Source organism: Microcebus murinus, chromosome 14 (genome assembly GCF_040939455.1).
Source record: "Microcebus murinus isolate Inina chromosome 14, M.murinus_Inina_mat1.0, whole genome shotgun sequence".
NCBI classification, from domain to species: Eukaryota; Metazoa; Chordata; class Mammalia; order Primates; family Cheirogaleidae; genus Microcebus; species Microcebus murinus.
In genome coordinates this window covers 51,121,714-51,143,144 of record NC_134117.1, presented here as the reverse complement: position 1 = coordinate 51,143,144, position 21,431 = coordinate 51,121,714, and the positions used below count along the sequence as shown (strand labels likewise).

The following is a 21,431-nucleotide window of genomic DNA, read 5'->3' as shown; positions in this document are numbered from 1 at the left end:
GCACCATGCTCAGCTAATTTTTCTATTTTTTGTAGAGACGAGGTCTTGCTCTTGCTCAGGCTGGTCTCGAACTTCTAAGCTCAAGCAATCCTCCCATCTTGGCCTCCTAGAGTGCTAGTATTACAGGCGTGAGCCACTGAGCCTGGCCAAGATAATTTTTATATTTAGTATTTTCCATCAGATTATCAGTTTGTTTTCTCTTAGCTTTACAGTTTAGGGTTTTATATATTGTGGGAAATATGGTAGTGTTTTCTTGCTGTTATTTCTTGCTTTTCAAATTTGTATAAGTTGGACTTAATTGAGTGATAAAAATAAATATCTGTCCTTTGAGCATTGTGTCAGGGTAATAAGGTAATTGTTTTACATGAATTATCTCCTTTAGTGCTTAAATCAATCCTACAGGTAGAGATTATTATTATAATAATTGTATATATGTGAAAAATAAGCCAGGCACGGTGGCTCACGCCTGTAATCCTAGCACTCTGGGAGGCTGAGGCGGGCGGATTGCTCAAGGTCAGGAGTTCAAAACCAGCCTGAGCGAGACCCCGTCTCTACTATAAAAATAGAAAGAAATTAATTGGCCAACTAATATATATATATATATAAAAAAAAAATTAGCCGGGCATGGTGGCGCATGCCTGTAATCCCAGCTACTCTGGAGGCTGAGGCAGGAGGATCGCTTGAGCCCAGGAGTTTGAGGTTGCTGTGAGCTCTAGCCTGGGCAACAAAGCGAGACTCTGTCTCAAAAAAAAAGAAAAAAGAAAAATAAAGGTCAGAGAAGTTACAGTTAATAAGTGGCAGTACGGGCAAGGTGGCTCACACTTGTAATCGTGGCACTTTGAGAGGCCCAGGTGGGAGGATCACATGAGGCTAGGAGTTTGAGACTAGCCTCAGCAACATAGCGAGACCCTGTGTCTACAAAAAAACAGAAAAATTAGCCGGGCATGGTGGCGCATGCCTGTAGTCCCAGCTACTTGGGAGGCTAAGGCAGGAGGATCACTTGAGCCCAGGAGTTTGAGATTGCAGTGAGCTATGATGATGCCACTGTACTGCAGCCTGGGTGACAGAGCAAGATCCTGTATCCAAACAAACAAAAGTGGCAGAGGTAGGATTCAAACCCAGTTTTTAGAGTTAAATAGCAAATGATGTTCAAACTTGATGTTACTTATAATGGCATATTAGGTGTAGTAATTTTTAACAAACATAGAGGAAAAATGGAGTTTCAAGGGAAATATAAGATTTGGTTTTATTTTTTTTGTTTGTTTTAGATTTGGTTTTTTTTTTTTTTTTTTTTTTTTGAGACAGAGTCTCACTTTGTTGCCCAGGCTAGAGTGAGTGCCATGGCGTCAGCCTAGCTCATAGCAACCTCAAACTCCTGGCTCAAGCAATCCTCCTGCCTCAGCCTCCCAAGTAGCTGGGACTACAGGCATTCGCCACCATGCCCGGCTAATTTTTTGTATATATATTAGTTGGCCAATTAATTTCTTTCTATTTTATAGTAGAGACGGGGTCTAGCTCTTGCTCAGGCTGGTTTCGAACTCCTGACCTCGAGCAATCCGCCCGCCTCGGCCTCCCAGAGAGCTAGGATTACAGGCGTGAGCCACCGCGCCCGGCCTTAGATTTGGTTTTTATTTTAATATCAAAATACTTGTTCATACTTTTTTAAAAAGCCACACTTTACAAAATGTTTCCTGATGATGTTTGTTAAAATGCTAAGCTATAAGAAACTCTTTGCTTTTTGGAAGTGATCATTAAGTATCCTCCCAAACTACCTGACAAAATGTTCTCTTTGTTAGAAAACATAAAATGTGAATGATATCATTCCCTTTTTTTGTTTTTTACAAAAATACGTATTCTTTAAAACTTGCTTTTAAATATAGAGCTTAGATAAGAGAGATAGGAGATTTAATTTCTTAAGTGCAACTGGGTAAAAGAAACATTTGAAAAACAGCAAGCAGCACAGTGATTTCTCTTTAATTACCAACTTGGTATCTTCTTAGCTTTATTATGATTTTTAAAATGCATATATAATGTTACCTAATTTTTGAAGGCATTATACTACCATACTGATAGATTTTGCATATTCATTTTTAGAGGCCCAAGCCTACTTACACTAAGTATTTCTTGTAGAAATATTCTCACTACAGTCCTGCCCTATATAGCAATGTGTCAGTTAACTATGGTGGTCCCATAAGATTATAATACTGTATTTTTACTGTACATTTTCTGTTTAGATACACAAATACGTAACCATTGTGTTACAGTTGCCTACAGTATTCAGTACATTAACATGCCGTGTAGGTTTGTAGCCTAAGAGCAATAGGCTATAAGAGTGATGTTTGCACAATGATAAAAGTGCCTAGCGACATATTTATCAGAACATATCCCCAGTGTTAAGTGACCCACAATAGTATTTAGAGAGTCATTTCTTTGAAGGCATAAAATTGTACCTAGGTGCCCTACAGGAGCAGATTTAGCTAGCTCCCAGGGATTGGTTTGTTGGCTTAACTATAAAAATGTAAAGAAAATCGTGATAAAATGCCCCTTTTCTTTGTTAATGTGTACCTCAACAGAGATAGAACATGTAGTCCATAATCTTTGGAATAGGGCTGTTTTCTGACCAATTGGTTCTTCTCATTAGAACACCCCTGGGTCGAGCAAGAGCATGGCTTCGATTAGCTCTCATGCAGAAAAAAATGGCTGATTACCTACGTTGCTTAATTATTCAGAGGGATCTCTTGAGGTTAGTATTATTAAGTCATGTTCATTTTCAATCTTTTATTTGTGTCCTGTCTTCGAAAAAGGATTGCAGATGGCATATAAAGGGATATATAAAACATAATAAGATGATATAAAATAAAAGGAGGAGCAAAATGAGAGAGAAAAACATGGTAGGGGCATAATGTGGATCAGGAACTAGTCTAAAACACGAATACCGTAAGCTTATTATTAGCCAATAAAGGGAAATGTATATAGTATTTCTTAATTTTATTTTTCTGATTTATAGTTAATTTTATGGATAAAAATTTGTGTTGGAATTTGGGACTTTAATTTCACAGGTTTCTTTTTAGATGTTGAATGTCCAAATTACTGCTTTTAGCTTATTCTGGGCTTTTTTTTTTTTTTTTTTGAGACAGGGTCTTGCTCTGTTGCCCAGGCTGGAGTGCAGAGGTGCTATCATAGCTCACTGCACCCTCTAATTCCTGGGCCTATGGGCCTATAGTCCCAAGTAGCTGGGACTATAAGGGCTTGCAACCATGCCTGTAGTCCTAACTAATTTTTTTATGTTTTTTAGAGAAAAGACTTTGTTTTTAGACTGTCCTGCTTCTTTCACAAGTCTCTTATTTGGACATTTTTTAGAGTGTAGATAGAGTATCTTTAATTTATGATTATCTATGAAGGGCATTTACAATACACCTGTCAAATGCATTGACTTGAACCTGGGGTTTGAAATGATTCATATATTCATTTTCCCCTTTATCCCAAGGGTCTTAATAAATCTTAAGATTGAAAATTCAACTCTAATAAAAAGTGTCATAATCAGATCAACAACAGTCACTATATCCTTCTGAGATTCAGAAACTTTCTAGGCTTCAGTATCGCCTCTTTTTCTTTTGATGTCTCTTTGCTTCTCTTTTTTTCTTTCTCAAAATTCCTTTTTCTTGGCTGGATGCGGTGGCTCCCACCTGTAATCCTGGCACTCTGGGAAGCCGAGGTGGGCGGATCTCTTGAGGTCAGGAGTTCAGAACCAGCCTCAGCAAGAGCGAGACCCCATCTCTACTAAAAATAGAAAGAAATTAATTGGCCAACTAAAAATATATAGAAAAAATTAGCTTGGCATGGTGGCGCATGCCTGTAGTCCCAGCTATTCGGAAGGCTGAGGCAGGAGGATCGCTTGAGCCCAGGAGTTTGAGGTTGCTGTGAGCTAGGCTGAGGCCACGGCACTCTAGCCCAGGCAACAGAGTGAGACTCTGTCTCAAAAAAAAAGAAATTATTTTTCCTCTTTTATCTCCTTTTGTGTTTTTCTTTTATATAGACACTTAAATTCTATATCGACATTTAAATTTCAAAAATTTAAAAAGCTATTCACATGTAGAAAGGTTAATTTGAAGTTATGTAACTTAGATTACTTCTGTGTCTATAAAGTGGAAGATTAGGAAGATAAGGTGATTTTAAAATTTAGTTTTTGAAATGAATTTGTGATTAAGGTTTTTTTTTTTTTTTTTTTTTTTAATTTTCACAGTGAGTTCTATGAGTATCATGCACTAATGATGGAAGAAGAAGGAGCAGTAATTGTTGGGCTGCTGGTTGGCCTGAATGTGATAGATGCTAATCTGTGTGTGAAGGGAGAGGATTTAGACTCACAAGTAAGTGAAAGTGATTAGTGCCAAATGCAGAGTGTTCTCAGTTTGCCCAGTCCCCCCTGGATCCAGGTGTCACTTTAATGTGTAAACAGTGTTGTTAAACACTAAAGAAAAATTAAGAATGAAATTCAGTAAAGGTACTTCTGATTAAGTAGTATTTCTCTCCTTTAAATAAAAATAACTTTATTTACTTCAGGTTGGAGTGATTGATTTTTCTATGTATTTAAAGAATGAAGAAGATATTGGAAATAAAGAAAGGTATGATTTTCATAAGTTATTTCACATGTATGTTTTTAGATAGCTCTTTACAAATCAGTGTGGGATCCATCTATTTATTATACAATATGGTTTTCTGTCCTCCTCACTCCCATTTCTACTTTGTTTCATTTTCACTTCCACTTCTGTTGTCACTTTACAAAGCAAATTAGGGAAAAGAACTTAGCAGAAGGAGGCTTCAATATAAAGTAGGGCTTTTGGCCACGTGTGTAGTTACTGAGACCCATTTTATTTTATTATTATTTTTTTAAATTTTGAGATAGAGTCTCACTCTTGCCCAGGCTAGAGTGCTGCATCAGCCTAGCTTATGGCAACCTCAAACTCCTGGGCTCAAGCAATCCTCCTGCCTCAGCCTCCTGAGTAGCTGGGACTATAGGCATGTGCCACCATGCCGCTAATTTTATATATATATATATATATATATATATATATACATACACACACACACATATATATATATATATATATTTTTTTTTTTAGTTATCCAGTTAATTTTTTTCTGTTTTTTTAGTAGAAATGGGTCTCACTCTTGTTCAGGCTGGTCTTGAACTCCTGAGCTCAAATGATCCTCCTGCCTTGGCCTCCCAGAGTGCAAGGATTTTGGGCGTGAGCCACCACACCTGGCTGGAGACCCATTTTAAAAAATTTTTTTATTTTAGCGTATTATGGGTGTACTTGTGTTAAGGTTACATATATTGCCCATGCCCCCCTCCCCCCTCGAGTAAGAGTTTCAAGTGTGTCCATCCCCCAAATGTTGCACATCTTACTCGTTGTGGTTGTATATACCCATCCCCTCCTCCCTCCTCCCACCCTCCTGACACCCAATAAATGTTACTCCTATATGTCCACTTAGGTGTTGATCCGTTAATACCAATTTGCTGGTGAGTACATGTGGTGCTTGTTTTTCCATTCTTGAGATACTTCACTTGAGACCCATTTTAATAACTGAGTTTTGTGATTAAAGAGATGAAAGCTTATTATTCACAAGCTTACAAGTGGTGGTTTATTTCAAGATATAATTGTGTTTATATTTAAAATATACTAGTGGTATTATTAAGTCTATTATTAGCGAGTTATTTATTCAACAAAGGTTATAGGTAGTACAGAGCTTACATGTATGTCTTAAATGAAGATAATGTTGTTATACCATTACGATTTTACAACAATTTTAGATGATTTATATATTTTTTTGCATCTAATTAAGTACCTTTGAACTACTACAAAACTATTTTTTTCTCTCCCCAGGAATGTTCAAATTGCTGCCATATTAGACCAAAAGAATTACGTTGAAGAATTAAATAGACAACTGAAGTAAGTATTGTGGATACTTAGCACATTTATGAATATTGTCTTAGTTTTTTGTTTTTGTTTTTCTTCCCTTCATTTCAGCTAAACCCTATTTCTTTCTTCTAAGCACCTTTGAGGGGTTGAGGGGATAGAGAATGGAAATTAAGAATACTGAGAATTATTGGAGCTAATTCATTTTCAGCAGAAAATGAGAGTAAGATTTTTAATAGAATCCTCATAGAATTTAAGTAAAATTTTTAACTTAATGTTCCTTTAAGAAAAAAGTCTAGATAAGGTGGAAGTTTATATCATTTTGATGCTTCAAAAATTCATTTTTCCTACTTCTAAGGGCTTCATGTGTAAATGTGGCTGTCATCTTCTATGGTGGAAGTTTTCTTCTTCTTACATTGTCAACGGGTCATTGAAGCCGTCAATGAATACTCTAGCTGAGAAGAGTTTCTGAGATCTGTATGTAAAATAGTATAGCGCAGTTGTTATAGAAATATAATGTGTGGCACATAGGTAATTTAAAACTTCCGGTAACCACGTTAAAAATGTTAAAAAAATTAATTATAAAATATAGTTTATTTTGCCTAATATACCCCAAATATTATTTCAACATGTAATCAGTATAAAATATTATTATTAGCTGGGTGTGGTGGTGTGTGGGTGTAGTCCCAGCTACTCAGAAAGCTGAGGAAAGAAGATCCCTTGAGTTCAAGACCAGCCTGGGCAATATAGCAAGACACTGTCTCTTTAAAAAAGTTATTAGTAGGGCCGGGCGCGGTGGCTCACGCCTGTAATCCTAGCACTTTGGGAGGCCGAGGCGGGCGGATTGCTCAAGGTTAGGAGTTCGAAACCAGCCTGAGCGAGACCCCATCTCTACCAAAAATAGAAATAAATTAATTGACCAACTAAAAATATATATACAAAAAAAATTAGCCGGGCATGGTGGCGCATGCCTGTAGTCCCAGCTACTCGGGATGCTAAGGCAGTAGGATCGCTGAGCCCCAGAGATTGAGGTTGCTGTGAGCCAGGCTGACGCCACGGCACTCACTCTAGCCTGGGCAACAAAGTGAGACTCTGTCTCAAAAAAAAAAAAAAAAAAAAGTTATTAGTAAGATATTTTACATTTTAGGGGGTGCTGTCTTCAAAATCCAGTGTGAACCTTACCCATTTGAATTTGGATTAGCTACATTTTTTTTTCGTTTTTTTTCATCTTATATTTTTAAAGGGGAAGGACTAGCTACATTTTAAGTGCTTAGTAGCCACATGTGGCTCATAGCTACCATACTGAACAGCACAGGTGTACTGAATAATATTTGCTACATAGTTAGAAATGAATGGACTGTTCTCATTAATTGTTTCTACATATAAGGTAGCATACTTTCACACTGCTCTGTACTTTACTATTTTCACTCAACAGTTTATCTTGGCATCTATTCTATTCAGTTCAAAACAGTTTTCTCATTCTCGGTCTTTTAAATCATGTGTATTAATCAGTTACAGAACTATTAATGCCTTAATTATGTACACTGTATGTTTTAAAAATGTTTCATTGCTTTTTCTAATAAAGTTATACATTTAGAATATTTCAACAATATAGAGAACAGATGCAAGAAAAAAGGATTCATCTATTATTCTTCACTCAAAGGAAACTGCTATTGAGGGTTTGTTGTTTTCAAAGTGCTTTTTTGGTGGTTACTGATTCTCACATAAAGGCAAGGCAAATACTGTTGTCTGATTTTATAGAAAAGAAACTGAAGCTTAGAAACGTTTCATAACATTCAAGGTGACACAATTAGAAAATAGAAAAGCAAGGCCCGGGAGCTTGGTCATACATTTCCCAGACCTGTACTTGTGTATCTCACCATCAGTACATCCTGGTTCCGTTTATGAAAAACTCAAGCTGTTTACCTTAGAGTGAATATATTTAAAAAATGATTTAATATAAATGGAAAAACATTTCCTTGTTTCACTAGTTAAATTAAAATACCAATACTTGTTTCTGAGGCTAATATAAAATTTGTTGTATATTTTATTGATTTTGCTGTAATACATGATATACATAGCATATTCCATTTTATTAGAGAAAGTTTGAGAAAGTAGTATCAAGCAGGCTTTAGACAACAGACTTAATGAAATGTACAGTAATGTCTAGTTTTGATTGATTTAAACAAAACAAAACAAAAAAACAGGTGTGTTCATGTGGTATAACCTGAGTTCTGACTATTTTCTTGAAAGATATGTGTTTAGCAGGTACCTGATGCTAGTTATCTGATGATGGATATCTTGTATTCATATTTTTCAAACTATGGGTGACTTTGGAGGTGTCTAAGTTATTATGAAAATGGAGAGGAGAAACAGAATGGTGCTTGGATTAAAGACCATTGTTTATATGTTTCATCAAGCCACATAATTATAAAGTAGACATTTAATGTTTGTGCTTTTAAAAATAATTTAAAATATAATTTTGGGGGGGCACGGTGACCCATGCCTGTAATCCTAGCACTCTGGGAGGCCAATGTGGGACAATCACTTGAGCTCAGGAGTTTGAGACCAGCCTGAGCAAGAGTGAGACCCCATTTCTACTAAAAATATAAAAAATTAGCCAGGCATGGTAGAACACACTTGTAATCCTAGCCACCTGGGAAACTGAGGCAGGAGAATCACTTAAGCCCAGGAGTTTGAGGTTGCTGTGAGCTAGGCTGATGCCAGGGCACTCTAGCCCAGGTGACAGAGTGAGACTCTGTCTCAAAAAATAAATAAAAAAAAAAAAATAAAATATAATGTTAATAATATTTAGTAATCTGTGTATGGAATTTCCATTCCCAAATATTATCAGTTAAATGTAAGAAGGACCCTAAGAAGACAATAAAAAATAATGGATAATACCAAATGGAATTTCAAAAGAAATATTTAGTCTTTTACTGCACTCTCTATTGGTCTCCTAACCAAAACAAGTCACCCAAGTTAATGATGTTTTCCACACTCACAAATTTGGACAGGACTGTTGGTGTGTGTCAGTCAACATAATGAGTTTAGGTTAACATATTTTTTTCTTGCCTTTGTTAGTTTGTGTGATTTTAAATAAGTTTTTTCTTTATTAATTTCAGCAGCACAGTCAGCAGCCTCCATTCAAGAGTTGATTCATTAGAAAAGTCAAATACTAAGCTGATTGAAGAGGTACTGTCACCCAGTAATGGATAAAAGTATTTCATGGACCTAGTGTTTGTGATCCCTTTTCATTTTAAGTATGAATGCATTAAGCATACACACATTTTCATCATTTAATACAATATTTGTAATATAGTTGTAATTGATGGTATAAGTTCTAGAGAAAGCACATATTCTTAGGCAAATTTTCAGTTAAGTCAATCTATATATGAGATACTCAACTTCTAGAAATGAGCCCCAGAGATGAAACTCACACAGACTCTTCTGTAGATAAACTGTGATTCTCATTTTAACATCTGGATGAAGCCGGGTGTGGTGGCTCATGCCTGTAATCCTAGCACTCTGAGAGGCCGAGGCGGGAGGATCACTCTAGGTCAGGAGGTTGAAACCAGCCTGAGCAAGAGTGAGACCTTGTCTCTACTGAAAAAATAGAAAGAAACTAATTGGCCAACTAAAAATATATAGAAAAAATCAGCCGGGCATGGTGGCGCATGCCTGTAGTCCCACCTACTCGGGAGGCTGAAGCAGAAGAATTGCTTGAGCCCAGGAGTTGGAGGTTGGCACTCTGGGTGACCTATACTTACCCAGTGGAATCACCCATAGTTAGAAATTCTTCTTAAAATGATACTGTCCTTCTTGTTCCACTGGTCAGATTACTTTTCTTCACAAGCATCCCTGCATGATCATGTCTACCCTTTCTCCATCCTCCCATGTGTAAAACTTATCTCATGTGCTCTGGTTTCTTACATTGTGAAAGTGGCTATCCAGTGGTCCCAGAGCTGATTTGAGGAAAAACTGGAAATCTATCTCAGCTCTCTTTTTAATACTTTTGTAGAGTTGCTTTTTAGATAAGTTTTTTAAGAAACTATGAAACCACAGAATTATTGTTTCCTATTTTCAGAGTTATTTAGGCTTCTGTTATTAGTGCTATGAACCCAACTCATTTAAGTCTGATAGTGAGAGCTATCTCATGTTTGTCATAGTCACTTAAGTTCCTATGACGTGCCCAGATTTTACAGGGTGACATTCAGTTACCATGAATGTCTGTATTCATGATAGCACGACTTTCTTTCTTTATACATGTTTTTATATTTACACAAATCTTTTCAGTCTTTGTTGTTTAATGCATAATTTTTATATGTTCACTGAGACACTTTTTATTCAGATCATATTATAAATCAGAAAATAAGCATAATATATTTATTATAAGCATAATAAGTAAGTATAATATGGTCAACTACAAAAGGAAATAATAGGAATAGTACAAAAGGATATAAGAGTATAATTTCTTTAATTGGTATCTTGGGATAATAAGGAGCACATTTATCTTATGCAAGTTTCTATGGATGTGAGAGACATTTTATTAATTTTAAGATTTTATTTTCTATTGTTTATAGACACAAACATAAACCTATAAAACAAGTATAAAAATGTTTAAACTCTTTTTTTCTTGCCTCTGTTTCTTAATTTTTAGTTAGCAATAGCAAAGAATAATATCATTAAACTCCAAGAAGAAAATCATCAATTACGAAGTGAAAACAAATTGATTTTAATGAAAACACAGCAGCACCTAGAGGTGAGTATAGATTGCTTTCAAACAGACTGTCTTGTGTCAAAAATTAAAACTTTTAAGGACTTTTGCATAAAGTAGGTATTTCTCTGCTGTATTAATAGTAGTGATTATAGAATAAAAAGTTTTTATGTTTTCTTCCTAGGTTACCAAAGTAGATGTGGAAACTGAGCTTCAAACATATAAGCATTCTCGGCAGGGTCTAGATGAAATGTACAATGAAGCCAGAAGGCAGCTTCGAGATGAATCTCAGTTACGACAAGTAGGTAACATTAAAGTTACATTAGCAAAATCCTGGGAATAATTTACCCTCAAGCAAGCACCATTTCAAGTCTTTTTCACCCTCATCTGCCTGATGTCTTTTCGTTTGGGATAGCAAACTCACCCCTTAATCCTCTCAAAATCCTTATGCTACCACTATATCAGTGTTTTCTAAACTCTGAGTTGCAATCTATAGTTGCAAAATGAATGGGTTGTGACCAGCATTAAAAAAATGAAAAACAGAAGACAGTATAATGATATATGTAAAATGAACTTATTTTTGTAACTTTTGAAATTGTGAGATATAATACCAACAGAAAGATATGTTGTACAGTTTGATGAATTATAACACAAATACCTGTGTAACCACCACCCAGGTCAAGGAGAGATGTTGCCAGCCTTTCTGTCCCCTTTGCTACTTGTCTTTAATGTTAAGAAATTTCTTAAATAAATACATTTTTTTTTTTTTTGAGACAGTGTCTCGCTTTGTTGCCCAGGCTAGAGTGAGTGCCATGGCGTCAGCCTAGCTCACAGCAACCTCAAACTCCTGGGCTCGAGTGATCCTACTGCCTCAGCCTCCCGGGTAGCTGGGACTACAGGCATGCGCCACCATGCCCGGCTAATTTTTTATATATATATCAGTTGGCCAATTAATTTCTTTCTATTTATAGTAGAGACGGGGTCTCGCTCTTGCTCAGGCTGGTTTCGAACTCCTGACCTTGAGCAATCCATCCGCCTCGGCCTCCCAAGAGCTAGGATTACAGGCGTGAGCCACAGCGCCCGGCCTAATAAATACATTTTTAAAAAGAAAGAAATTTCTTAATCCTTCTTATAAAAATTCTTTAAGGAAAGAAATTAAAACTGTTTGAGTTATCTTTGGCCTTAACTGCTTTATTTTCTTTTACTTTAATTTTTCTATCAGGCAGCCTCCCAAACCAGAGTAGGTTCAGAGAAACTCATTTTAAAGTATTATGTTGTTATAGGGCCTGGTAGATTACCTTTAGTAGACTTAAAAGTTGTAGTCTATATATTGAATGGAAAATCTTTCTTGATCTTATTAACTGTTGTGTATCTGATTTTAACATCCTGAAGTGGCATGTGAATTGAGGATATGTTGAAATTGCAGGATGTGGAGAATGAGCTAGCAGTACAAGTGAGTATGAAACATGAGATTGAACTTGCCATGAAGTTGTTGGAGAAAGACATCCATGAGAAACAAGATACTCTGATAGGCCTTCGACAACAACTAGAAGAAGTTAAAGCAATTAACATAGAGATGTATCAAAAGTTGCAGGTAAGAAATGTTCTTAAATTCTTGTAATCCCATTTTATTTAAATTGAAAATGAATATTTGTAGGAAGGGTTTGGTTTTTAAGAGACAAGCCTGTTGTAACTGTGCCATATTGGTTATAAAAGCCAGTGTCTTTTTTCTAAATGGAAGCTTAAAAAATGTAATGAAAAAGTTATCAAAGAGCAAACAGAAAAATCACCTGTCTGAATTTGTTTCTTAATGCTAAAAGATTAATAGTATGAAGATTAGATCTTTGGAGAAAACTCTCAATCTAAATATGCGAGACATTTTTATGAACTTCTTTTTACAGTATAGTCCTAAGAAAGATTTAATTTTGATTAAAATGCTTTACTATTATAATTGTTGTGAATTTTCTAATAAAGTAACATTGCTATTAAGTATGCTTGTTGCTAAAAGTCCTTTAATTAATTTGAAAAATGGCATATTTTATAAGAATTTATTCTCTTGTCTTCCCAAAACATTGAAAGCTGAGGGTTTTTTTCTTTATTACATTTTTACTCCACTTTAAATGAAGACTCATAGCACTGTTTTATATCATAGAATTATTTTAAAGTAAAAATTAACTGTTTACTATAATCCTAGCACTCTGGGAGGCCGAGGCGGGCGGATTGCTCGAGGTCAGGAGTTTGAAACCAGCCTGAGCAAGAGCAAGATGCCATCTCTACTATAAATAGAAAGAAATTAATTGGCCAACTAATATATATAGAAAAAATTAGCCGGGCATGGTGGCGCATGCCTGTAGTCCCAGCTACTCGGGAGGCTGAGGCAGCAGGATTGCTTGAGCCAGGAGTTTGAGGTTGCTGTGAGCTAGGCTGACGCCACGGCACTCACTCTAGCCTGGGCAACAAGGTGAGACTCTGTCTCAAAAAAAAACAAACAAACAAACAAAAAAAACCCACTATACCTTTGTTTTTATAAATAGGGTTCTGAAGATGGCTTGAAAGAAAAAAATGAAATAATTGCCCGACTAGAAGAGAAAACCAATAAAATTACTGTGGCCATGAGGCAGCTGGAACAAAGGTACAGCATTTCCAGTTTTAGTTTCCTTTTTTCTTTTCTTTCCCCTCTTTTTTTTAATTCTACTCTGACACCTGCCACAAAAAAAAAAAAAAATCCATTAGGAATATGTAGGTTAGGACATGTTTTTTGTTTAAGCCCAGCAGGATTTTGCCTTTTTGTTTTGGTTGTTGCATGGAATCAAGTTGCTTTATATTAGGCTGATTCATTTGAAGTTGCCATTTTGTAGATTTTTTTAAAGGCCTAATATCAGCAATTTCATGTGGTTCAATCTATTACATAAAACAAATACACAAACAAAACCTCAAAAAAATTAAAAGCAAACAAAATCCATGGTGGGATTATCCATGACTGATTTCCATGCATATTAATTGCCATATTCTTTGCCATTCACCATCTCTTTATCTAAAATCAAGCATTCTGAATTGGTGCTTTAGTTTTGTTTTTTTGAGCTAGGACCCTCAACCCGACCAAAGATACAATTTTGTTTAAATTGAATTGTTTTATATTGGCATTTTTCACTTTTATTGTTGGAAAATGTAATGTATTTCCATTGCGCTGTCATGTTGGTGTCAACATATGTCTAATCATTGCTTTCTTTGAATCTACTTATGAAAAACATAACTATTAATGCTTTATTGACATGAATATTCTTTTATTGACATCCTCTTTCTTCTTTTTTCTTTTCTGTTTTCTTTATCCCCATTTCTACATTTTGGACATTTTTATTACCTTTTTCTGTCTTTGATTTCTGTCCATTCCATTTTGAAGTGACAACGATTTGTTAACTCAAACTAGGACAATTGCAATGTCATTGGTGAAATGTGCCAGCAGTGACACTCAGGACCAGTACAAGCTGGTCAAAGATATATCTTTCTGAAAACAACTTGTATTTAAACAGACTAAAAGAGAATCAACAATTTTATAATATATTAAATAGAAAATAATTTATGCTGTTAAGTATTCTAAAAGGGTATTAAGAGCCCTGTACATTTTTGGTCAGCTGCTGTGGTTAATAAACACTGCCATAAAACAGAGTGGGTGCACTTGGATTTACAAAAATACGTTCCTCAAATCTTGTGCAAAAAGGCTGATTTGAGTGTTGACCCTTTGGGGGTCAGGATTTTCAAATGTAGTTTTATCTTTTCAGCTACTTTTTGATGGAAAATATAAAAATTGTTTTACAATAAGTTAACCTTTGGTTTCACCATGTGTGACACAGATATTTTTTCCCATTGGCCCACTCATTGCCTAATGGCTCCCTTACTGATTTTTTAATATGCTTTAAAATAGTTTGTAAACCAGATGGACATGATCATGTGCTTTAGCATCTCAATTTTCTAGTTTTCCCTAGCACTCTTCTGTGATAGCACAACTTCAAGGCCTACCTCACTCTGACTTTTATTTTACTTTCTGTAACCTTAGAGAAAAGCTTGGGTCCACCCCTGCCACCTTAATATTTTAATTTAGATTTAGAGATAACTTAAATGTTACTCTCCTTTCCTTGAAAGCAGCACTTATATTCCTGAAATATGTAAGGGTTGCCTAATTGATTTGGTTTTAAGAAAGAAAGGAAGAGGCAGGTTTTTTTGGTTAGTTGAACAGAAATTTCTCTTGTAATTCCCTACAGGGAGTTAATGGCCCTTGAATCTTGGGAGATATTTTCTTATAAAAATATTGAGGTTAAATCTAAGAAGTCCTAGGTGGCCAAAGGAAGGCAGGGAGTGGAGCTAAGCACAGGGAAAAGCAATGACTTACAAATGAAAATAGGAAAAATAAAAATCACATTTGAGCTATTTTTTAATTCAACGGTGAGGAACCAAAATGATCTTTAGAGAATGATGCCAACTAGCACTAAGTTCTTTTTGAATCTTAAATAAAGTATATGTACTTGCACACACACACACACACACACACACACAGAGCTTTGGTATAATTCAGTAAAGACTCTATAGGAAGAACTCGATTATCATTTGAAGAAATTGCAGGTCTTTGCTCTTGGCCTTGTAGCACACTTGATTCCTGGCATACACATCCTAGCATAAGGCTTCTTCACCTAGTGTAGACATAAGTACTATGCTTTTCATGGTTTTCCAGAAAGGCAGTAATATACCTATTATACTTTGAAATTTGATTCATTATGCTCTACATAAGTGGTAAAGGCTGTATTGCTTTGCATTGTTAATTATGAACAAGAAATAAAACAAATTTGAAGATAGTATTCTGGGCATATTATATGTTATGTTGAAAAAAAACCACAAAACAATTTCTAGACATTGTGTGGCTCTTTCACGTTTGAGTTTGTGAGTTTTCTCCCAGACTTTGTTTTCATTTAGAAATGTTTCTATTTCCCCATTTTTCTTTTATTTGTCTTCTTCACCCTTTTACACCCTAGTTCTAGCCTCAGTTTTACCCAAAGTTGATTTGAATTACACCAGATTGCAGCAAACAGAGAAGGCGCAAATGGAAGCTGAAGATGAGGACGAGAAATATCTACAGGAATGTCTGAGTAAATCCGACAGTCTACAGAAACAAATTTCCCAAAAGGAGAAACAGCTGTGAGTATTTTACTCTCGGAAACAAATACTTGTATTAACATAATGAGCTCTCCCATTTTTTTGCATCTAAAAGTAGAATACTAATATTTTATTTATCTAATGATGCCAGCTAGGTTATAGTGTTCACTTTAACAAACAAATTAGAAAATATAATCATGATACTACTTATGTTTTTATGCCCTTTATTGTTTACAGAGCACTTTCAATTCTGTTGCTATCTTCTTGCTCTAGGAGAGTTTTTTTCTATTGTTTAACATTAATCTGATGGCCAGGTTTTTAAAACATATATATAAAACCCTGGACATTATATATATATGTTTAATTTAGAAAAATTAAAAAATTTTTTTAAAGTATGCTGGATACCCTTTAGTATCTTATTTATTTTATTTATTATGTCATGGACATTGTATTATATCCATTCATATAGGTCTATGCCATCATTACATCAAAGTTAACCTAAAGGAATTCTTTAGCCTGAAAAATTTTGCCTTATTGTTTGGTTTTGTGTATCTTTGATTACTAGCGATAGTCTTTTGTATTTTTTTGTGTATATATATATATATATATATATAATATATATTTATATATATATTATATATATATATAATGTCCAGGGTTATATATATGAGTTATATATATAATATATATTATTATATATTATATATATTATATATATTCCAGCATTTTTTATATATATATATAACATATATTAAAAACCCTGGACATTATATATATATGCATATATATATAATGTCCAGGGTTTTTAACTGTACTTGGTTTGAGAGATAGGGAGTAAAGTGTTTACTCCATTTTGTGCAGAATCAGAATTCTAAGTTCCTTTTAAATTTACCACAAAAATATCTTGAGGAACTGGTATATAGAATTCCCTGGCTTTGGGCCAGGGAATATTACTGTAGTTGAAAACTTGCATCATTTGTACATTGTGAAAATTATGAAACTACAACCTGCCTCCCCCCAAACCAAAAACATTCAGCAAATGAAAATTTTCTGTTAAGCACTTTCCTAAAAAGGTAGCCAGCACTTTCAGGGCTTCCTTTGGCAATAGAAGTCACAAGGAGCATTTAAGTCATCAAGTTTATCAGCAGTGCCTTGTTGTGTAAGTTTCTGTGCCCTGCCGAATGAAACACATGAAAAGCAAGACTGGGACACTTTGACAGTCCGCAGAATACAATCTTGAAACCCTCATACTCTGTTACTGAATCACCTTTCTAGTGATTGAGAAAAGTGTAGGTAAGACAAATCTGATATTCTGCAATGATGTAATTTATCTGCAGGGATGCCACCATTTGATCCCTGCCCAAAAGGTGACCCAAACAATGCTACAAGGATGTCCTCCTTCTCTGTAGGGCTAAACTACTCAGTAGGACTTTGGTGCAGCTGCTAAGAGAAGATGTTTGTCCTTGGTGAAACTATAAAAGTAATCTGGTCTCTCTGTGCCATTTTGGTAGAGCATGAACATGCTAACAATTTGGTGACCAGAGGAATCCCTGATGGTTCAGAAAAATTGGAGTTGTATGTGTGAAAATGGGCAGTTGGTACTTTCTAAGAGAAAAACAAATTCCATTATTTTCTCCTAAAGTGGAAATAACTATCAGTTTCTGATTATGAAAAGATTATGTGTTCTAGGCCAAAACCTAAGAAAATATGGAAAAGTATGAAGAAAATAAAAACTAGAGAGAGAACCATTTTGAAACAATTTGAAGAATATCCTTATAGTTTTTTTGGTATGCATCAGTGTTTTTCATGTTTTTAGAAATAGTATCATGCTTCTCACTATTATACTTGACTAGTCTTTTTAAAAAAATTAAAATTTTTTAAAAAAGTATGCTGGATACCCTTTAGTATCTTATTTATTTTATTTACTATGTCATGGACATTGTATTATAGCCATTAATATAGGTCTATGCCATCATTACATCAAAGTTAACTTCTTTAGCCTGAAAAATTTTGCCTTATTGTTTGGTTTTGTGTATCTTTGATTACTAGCGATAGTCTTTTGTATTTTTTTGTGTATGTGAATTGCTAGTTTGATATAACCTATTTCTTTTCTTTGGGGTGATCATCCTTTTAGTATTTATTTGTAAGAGCTCTTTATATGTTTAGTCTAGGTCTTTCATATTAGTGAAACTGTTTTCTAGGTTTATTGTTTATTTTATTTTATTTGTTTTGTTTGTTTTGTTTTGTTTATTTTTGAGACAGGGTCTCACTCTGTTGCCCAGGCTGAATACAATCACATCATCACAGCTCACTGCAACCTCAAACTTCTGGGATCAAGAAATTCTCCCACCTCAGCCTCCTGAGTAACTGGGACTACAGGCGTGTGCTAACCATACCTGGCTAATTTTTAAAAATTTTTTGTAACGACAGGGTATTGTTTTGCCCAGGCTGGTCTTAAACTCTTGGCCTGAAGTGATCCTCCTGCTTTGGCCTCCCGAAGTGCTGGGATTACAGGCTTATTGTTTATTTAAAAATTCTGTTCATAGTGGTTTTTTTATTTAGACATTTTAATTTTTTATGTAAGTGTAGCTTCCCTTTTTTTCCTTTATGGCTTCTGCCTTGGTATTCAACATGTATTTTGACACTATATTTAAATAACTTAAAAACAAAATTTTTCCTTTTTCTCTCAGTTTTTTCTGATTCTGGATGATGAAGCCACTAAACAGGGTATTTGTACTTTGGTTACTTCAGTGTTTGTAACATATACAGTAAGTCCTTACTTAATGTTGTTGATAGGTTCTTGGAAACTATAACTTTAAGCAAAACGACATATAATAAAACCAGTTTTACCATAGGCTAATTGATATAAACAAGAGTTAAGTTTCTATGGCATATTTCTGGTCACAAAAACATCACTGAACTTCTAAATAAAGACCAAAACACTTCTAATATTAAATATTGAAGTAAATGTGAGCTATACATACATTTAAGAAAGATTCATGGCCGGGTGTTGTGGCTCACGCCTATAATCCTAGCACTCTGGGAGGCTGAGACAGGCGGATTGCTCGAGGTCAGGAGTTTGAAAGCAGCCTGAGCAAGAGCGAGACCTCGTCTCTACTATAAATAGAAAGAAATTAATTGGCCAACTAATATATATAGAAAAAATTAGCCGGGCATGGTGGCGCATGCCTGAAGTCCCAGCTACTCGGAAGGCTGAGGCAGGAGGATCACTTGAGCCCAGGAGTTTGAGGTTGCTGTGAGCTAGGCTGACGCCACGACATCACTCTAGCCTGGGCAACAAAGTGAGACTCTGTCTCAAAAAAAAAAGAAAAGAGAAGAGAAGAGGAGAGGAGAGGGAGAGGAGAAATTCATAAACCAAGTAATTGAACAATTTGCCCAGTTACTTCTGTTCAGGGTTGTGGGTGGCTGGAGCCTATCCTGGCAGCTCAGGGTGCCAGGTGGGAACCAGCCCTGGACAGGACGCCATCCCATCACAGGGGGCACTCACACACACATCCATGCTCTCTCAGATGGGGACCGTGTAGACACGTCACTGAACTGAATCTGCACGTCTTTGGGATGTGGGAAGAATCTGGAGTACACAGAAAAACCCATGTACATATAGGGAGAATGTGCAAATTCCACAGACAGTGGCCCTGGCCAGGAACCCATTGTTTTTCTCATCAACATTATAATGAAACAAAGTTTAATGAAACAGCAATATTCAAGGAACTGCTGTACCCATCCCTCTGTATTCCTTTTAAATTTGTAGTGAAATAGTATTTATCAACAATTTGTAAATTCCATTCTCAGGTATCTCATCTCTTTGACCTGAATTATACAATCTAAAATTTATTTCCCTGGAAAATATGTGGCTGTAGTTGGAAATACTATGAGGAAACAAAAAGTAATCAGAATATTAACACAAAAATATTGAAATAATGTAATACTGTGATATGCTCAGTATTATAAGATATAATATTGCAATTAAAATGTAAAGTATTAGAAACTATAGTATTATTAGTATATATACACCTCACTTGTTATACCTACTTATGAGCAATAATTATGGCAATTGCTTTTTTTTTGTTTTTGGTCAACCTAGAATGTAGAAATTGAACTACTTTTGTTTTGCCAGCTGGCACCTGTTGATAGAATAATGTAGGAGTGCTTTCAGATGAGAACTGGCATTTCCAGGCAGTGTGGACTTTTCCCCAGTGTCTGCTTGGTCTTAGATCTCTCCTATAATTAATTGGTCAGCTTCCAACAGTAACCTGCAAATTAGCACTTTGTACCAGGGCTGATTTTCTGTTACTGATGTTATATTTGATTTAGCAATTGCTATAATTCTCATGTCAGAATAATCCTTTTCATTATGTTGTAAAAATTTTCACATGGCATAGAAATCTAAATAATTACAACCCTACATTCTTCCTCTTAGTTCCATTCCTAAGATGTAACCAGTTTTAATAGTATGGTGTGTGCCTTTCCATAGCATTTTCTGTGCCTATACAACATTTGCATACATAGAATTAATAAATGATATAAATTACTTAGCAAGGATTTTTTTTGGCTGGCAAATGAATTGATACTTTGTGATTGGTAATTGCTGTGCTGCTGAACTTGTTCACTAAAAAGTATTTATGAAAGAAAATGTCTGAAGAAATGTATTACAAAGGCCAACATAATCAACCACAAAAGATGCTCTTGTTAAAGAACACATACAGCTGTCATGTGAGAAATAGCACTGAGCTTCTATATATTATTTGTCATTCAAGGGTACAACTGGAAACTGATTTGAAGATTGAGAAGGAATGGAGGCAGACTTTGCAGGAAGATCTTCAAAAGGAGAAAGATGCCTTATCTCATCTTAGAAATGAGACCCAACAAATCATTAGTCTTAAAAAAGTAAATAGTGGTAAAACTTTAAAAATTATATCTTGATGACTGTTCACTTATTTAAAAAGATAAATCTTAATTTACATTTATACCAAGGAAACATTATAAACTAGTATCTTAAAAAATATTAGTAAGGAAATTAAGTGAATGGAAAACAGCTGATACATAGAGCAGCTGGGAAAGAGCTTTTAGACATATATAGTTCTGTTTCTTATAAAAAAAAGTATTAATATATTTGTTCCTAATTAATGGTATATATATTATACAATGTGGAATCTTTTTTCTTTCTTTTAAATTGCATTTTCTATCTTTTATTGTTATGAAGGAGTTCCTTAACCTCCAGGATGAAAATCAGCAGTTGAAAAAAATATATCATGAACAAGAGCAAGCTCTTCAAGAACTTGGCAACAAACTTAGCGAGTAATTTCTCTTTTTTCTTTCAAATAAGTGGTTACTGGCTTTTATAAAAGGTATAAGTGTACTAAACCAAATAGGCAGAAAAGTTTAAATACAAGAAAGAAAGAAGAACTATTAAACAAAATAAAAACTTTAATGATTAAAAAATAAGACTAGATTAGGGAGATCTTATTAAAAGTTATGTTCATTTTAGATCTTAGCTCTGAACGTTTCCCTGTAGACTTCTGTAAAATTTCAGAGAATTTAGGCTGGGTGTGGTGGCTCATGCCTGTAATCCTAGCACTCTGGGAGGCCAAGGCGGGAGGATTGCTCGAGGTCAGGAGTTCAAGACCAGC

General features: G+C 35.0%; 1 protein-coding gene across 7 annotated transcripts in view; it reads left to right on the top strand.

The window, feature by feature from the left end:
• The window catches only part of RUFY2 (RUN and FYVE domain containing 2), a 40,731-nt gene that overhangs the window by 5,138 nt on the left and 14,162 nt on the right, over window positions 1-21,431 (top strand). For 2 of the 7 annotated variants that reach the window (XM_076010036.1, XM_076010033.1), the window contains exons 4-15: window positions 2,642-2,743; window positions 4,244-4,367; window positions 4,561-4,622; window positions 5,886-5,951; window positions 9,044-9,113; window positions 10,579-10,680; window positions 10,820-10,936; window positions 12,062-12,229; window positions 13,170-13,267; window positions 15,703-15,822; window positions 20,559-20,688; window positions 21,005-21,099. In XM_076010036.1, the coding sequence (XP_075866151.1) occupies window positions 2,642-2,743; window positions 4,244-4,367; window positions 4,561-4,622; window positions 5,886-5,951; window positions 9,044-9,113; window positions 10,579-10,680; window positions 10,820-10,936; window positions 12,062-12,229; window positions 13,170-13,267; window positions 15,703-15,822; window positions 20,559-20,688; window positions 21,005-21,099 (1,254 nt within the window). Of the gene's footprint in view, window positions 1-2,641; window positions 2,744-4,243; window positions 4,368-4,560; window positions 4,623-5,885; window positions 5,952-9,043; window positions 9,114-10,578; window positions 10,681-10,819; window positions 10,937-12,061; window positions 12,230-13,169; window positions 13,268-14,035; window positions 15,823-20,558; window positions 20,689-21,004; window positions 21,100-21,431 lie in introns of those variants that run through there. The other 5 variants (XM_076010038.1, XM_076010037.1, XM_076010034.1 and 2 more) reach the window with 4 other exon arrangements.